This window comes from Miscanthus floridulus, chromosome 3, assembly GCF_019320115.1.
Source record: "Miscanthus floridulus cultivar M001 chromosome 3, ASM1932011v1, whole genome shotgun sequence".
Classification (NCBI taxonomy): domain Eukaryota; kingdom Viridiplantae; phylum Streptophyta; class Magnoliopsida; order Poales; family Poaceae; genus Miscanthus; species Miscanthus floridulus.
This window is the reverse complement of record NC_089582.1, coordinates 123,996,596-123,999,666: the sequence shown is the minus strand read 5'-3', so window position 1 is coordinate 123,999,666 and position 3,071 is coordinate 123,996,596. Positions and strand designations below refer to the sequence as shown.

The 3,071-nt window shown below is 50.3% G+C and overlaps 1 protein-coding gene across 1 annotated transcript; it reads right to left on the bottom strand.

The window, feature by feature from the left end:
- Positions 1 to 665: 665 nt before the first annotated feature.
- LOC136544339 (uncharacterized) lies at positions 666 to 1,157 on the bottom strand. Its single transcript, XM_066536538.1, has one exon. It carries the CDS (start codon positions 1,155 to 1,157, stop codon positions 666 to 668), a length of 492 nt encoding a protein of 163 aa, XP_066392635.1.
- Between the last annotated feature and the right edge of the window lie 1,914 nt (positions 1,158 to 3,071).

Genomic DNA, 3,071 nt, shown 5'->3' with positions numbered 1-3,071 from the left:
AGAATTGCTTCTCCAAAACAATGACATTGCTCTTAGTGCCATTCATGATGCCATTGATAAGAGAACATTTGAGCAAATCAAGAACATTGAGATGGCTCATGAAGCATGGAAGAAGTTGGAGGAATCATTTGAGGCCTTGTAGGACCATGCCATTTGTGCGCTCAACCCACCCGTTCGTGCGGGGGTGCGCCACAACGGCCTAATCGACGCGGATGTGGTATTCATCGTAGAATCAGAGAAACTTCTTTTCGGTGAACTGAGTGTCATTGTTCGTGATGATGGAGTTTGGGACCCCAAAGTGATGGATGATGTCCAGGAATAGCAGCATGACTTGCTCGGACTTGATCGCAGAGATCGGTCGAGCCTCTATCCACTTTGTAAACTTGTCTACGGTGACAAGCAAGTGCGTATAGCCCCTGAGTGCCCTCTTGAGAGATCCAACTAGATCGAGCCCCTAGACCACAAACGTCCATGTAATGGGATCGTTTGGAGTGCTTGGGCCAGCATGTGGGTCTACCGAGCATAGTATTGACACTCTTCATAGGTGCGCACAATCTGTTCAGCGTCGGCTACTATGGTCGACTAGTAGAAGCCTTGTCAGAATGCATTTCTAACTAGGGTCCTAGGTGTGGCATGGTTCCCATAGACCCCATCATGGATATCGCTCAACAACTACTTCCCTTGTTCGATGGGGATGCAACGCTGTAGGATCCTGGTGTGGCTTCACCTGTAGAGCTCGCCCTCAATAAGGACAAAGGACTTGGAGCACCCACGAGCCGCTGAGCTTCTATTTTATCCATCGGCAGCACCTCACGAAGGTGGTAGTCGAGGTAGAGCATCCTCTCATCGGCTAGAGGGTCAGGCTCTGTCGCTGGATCCTCATCAAGCTCTATGACTTTGGGGTCGGATGGAGCCACCGGTAGGTTAGCCCCTAAGCCCAGGGCAGGCAGCCCATCATCAATTTGTTCCAGCTCCTCATAGCAGACCAAGGGCTTGTATTGATCACTGGCAAAGATGCCCATCGGCACCGGCTCTCGGCCAGATGCTATTTTCACCAGGGCATTGGCCACCTCATTGAGACGCCTCAGGATGTGACTGAGCTCGAGACCATCGAACTTGTCTTCTAGCTGGCAGACTTCTCGGTAATATGTCACCATCTTGGTGTTGTGGCAACTTGACTCCTTCATGACTTGGTCGATGACCAACTAGGAGTCGCCTTGGACGTCGAGCCATTAGATACCCAACTTGATGGTGATGCGTAGGCCATTGATGAGTGCCTCATACTCAGCCACATTGTTAGAGGGGAAATGATGCGAACCATGTACCTCATGCATACCTCGAGGGGTGAAATGAAGATCAACCCCATGCTGGCGCCTTTCTTCATCAGCAATCCATTAAAGTACATCATCTAGTACTCTTGGTCGATGACTACTGGCGGCATTTGGACATCGGTCCACTCTATAATGAAATCGGCCAGCACTTGGGACCTGATGGCCGTCCGAGGGGCATATGAAATGCCTTGACCCATTAGCTCGAGTGCCCACTTCACGATTCTTCCTGTGGCATCCTAGTTTTGGACGACCTTGCCAAGAGGGTAGGACGTCATGACCATCACTGAATGTGACTCGAAGTAGTGACTCAGCTTCCTCTTGGCGACAAGGATGGCGTATAGGAGCTTCTAGATTTAGGGGTAGCGAGTCTTAGAATTAGACAAGACCTCGCTAATGAAGTACATGGGATGGTGCACTTTAAGGGCGTGTTCCTCTTCTTCTAGCTCTACCACTAGGGCGGTGCTAACCACTTGCGTGGTGGCCACAATATAGAGCAGAAGTGGTTCCCCATCGATCGAAGGGGCTAGGATCGAGGCCTTGGTCTGAAGCTGCTTGACCATGTCAAGTGCCTCTAGGGCCTCAGGTGTCCATTCAAAATGGTCGGTCTTCTTCAAAAGCCGATAGAGGGGGAGACCTCATTCGCCGAGGTGTGAGATAAAGAAGCTGAGCGCGGCGAGGTACCTTATAACTCATTGTACCCCCTTTAAGTTCTGAATCAAGCCCATCCTTGTGATGGCCAAGATCTTCTCTAGGTTGGCCTCGATACCACGCTCGGAGACAACAAGACCTAGCAGCATACCCCTTGGGACTCCGAAAATGCACTTCTTAGGGTTGAGCATAATGTCATTTGCTTGGAGTTTCGTGAAGGCCTACTCTAGGTCGGCAACGACCTAGTCAGCCCATTTGAATTTGACCATGATGTCATCCACGTAGGCCTCAACGGTCCACCCGATGAGATCCCCGAAACACTTGAGCATGTAGTGTTGGTACGTAGCTCCCATGTTCTTCAGCCCAAACGGTATTGTGACATAGCAGAATGATCCAAATGGGGTGATGAAAGATGTCGTGAACTGGTCGGACTCTTTCATCGCAATTTGGTGGTACCCGGAGTACATATCAAGGAAGCAAAGTGTTTCGCACCCTGAGGTCAAGTCGACTACTTGGTCTATGCGTGGCAAAGGAAACAGATCCTTTGGACATGCTTTGTTGAGACCCATGTAGTCAACACACATTCTTCATTTCCCACTCTTTTTTTGTACAAGAATGGGATTGGCTAACCACTCAGGGTGATATACTTCCTTGATGAACTTGGCCGCTAAAAGCTTTGCAATCTCTTCACTGATGGCCCTGCGTTTCTCCTCATTGAAGCGACACAAGCGCTACTTTACCAGCTAGGAGCTTGGCTAGATCTTCAAGGCATGCTCGGCGACTTCTCTCAGAATGCCTGGCATGTCCGAGGGTCTCCATGCAAAGATGTCTCTATTGGCGTAGAGGAAGTCGACGAGCGCACTTTCCTATTTGAAGGAAAGCGTGGTCCAATGTGTACCACTTTGCCCTTGGAGCCGCTGGGGTCTATGAGGACCTCTTTGGTGCCTTCTACAGGCTCGTAAGACCCGACCGACCACTTAGGGTCAGGCATTTCTTTGATGATCTCCTCCTTGATGGCCGCAAGCTCTTTGGAGGCGACAACTACCGTAGCGTGTTCGCAACACTCGACCTCACACTCATAGGTGTGCTGGA

Bases quoted from the DNA above. Each gene is read 5' to 3' on its own strand.
- LOC136544339 (XM_066536538.1), bottom strand. From the start codon at position 1,157: ATGGTGACATATTACCGAGAAGTCTGCCAGCTAGAAGACAAGTTCGAT.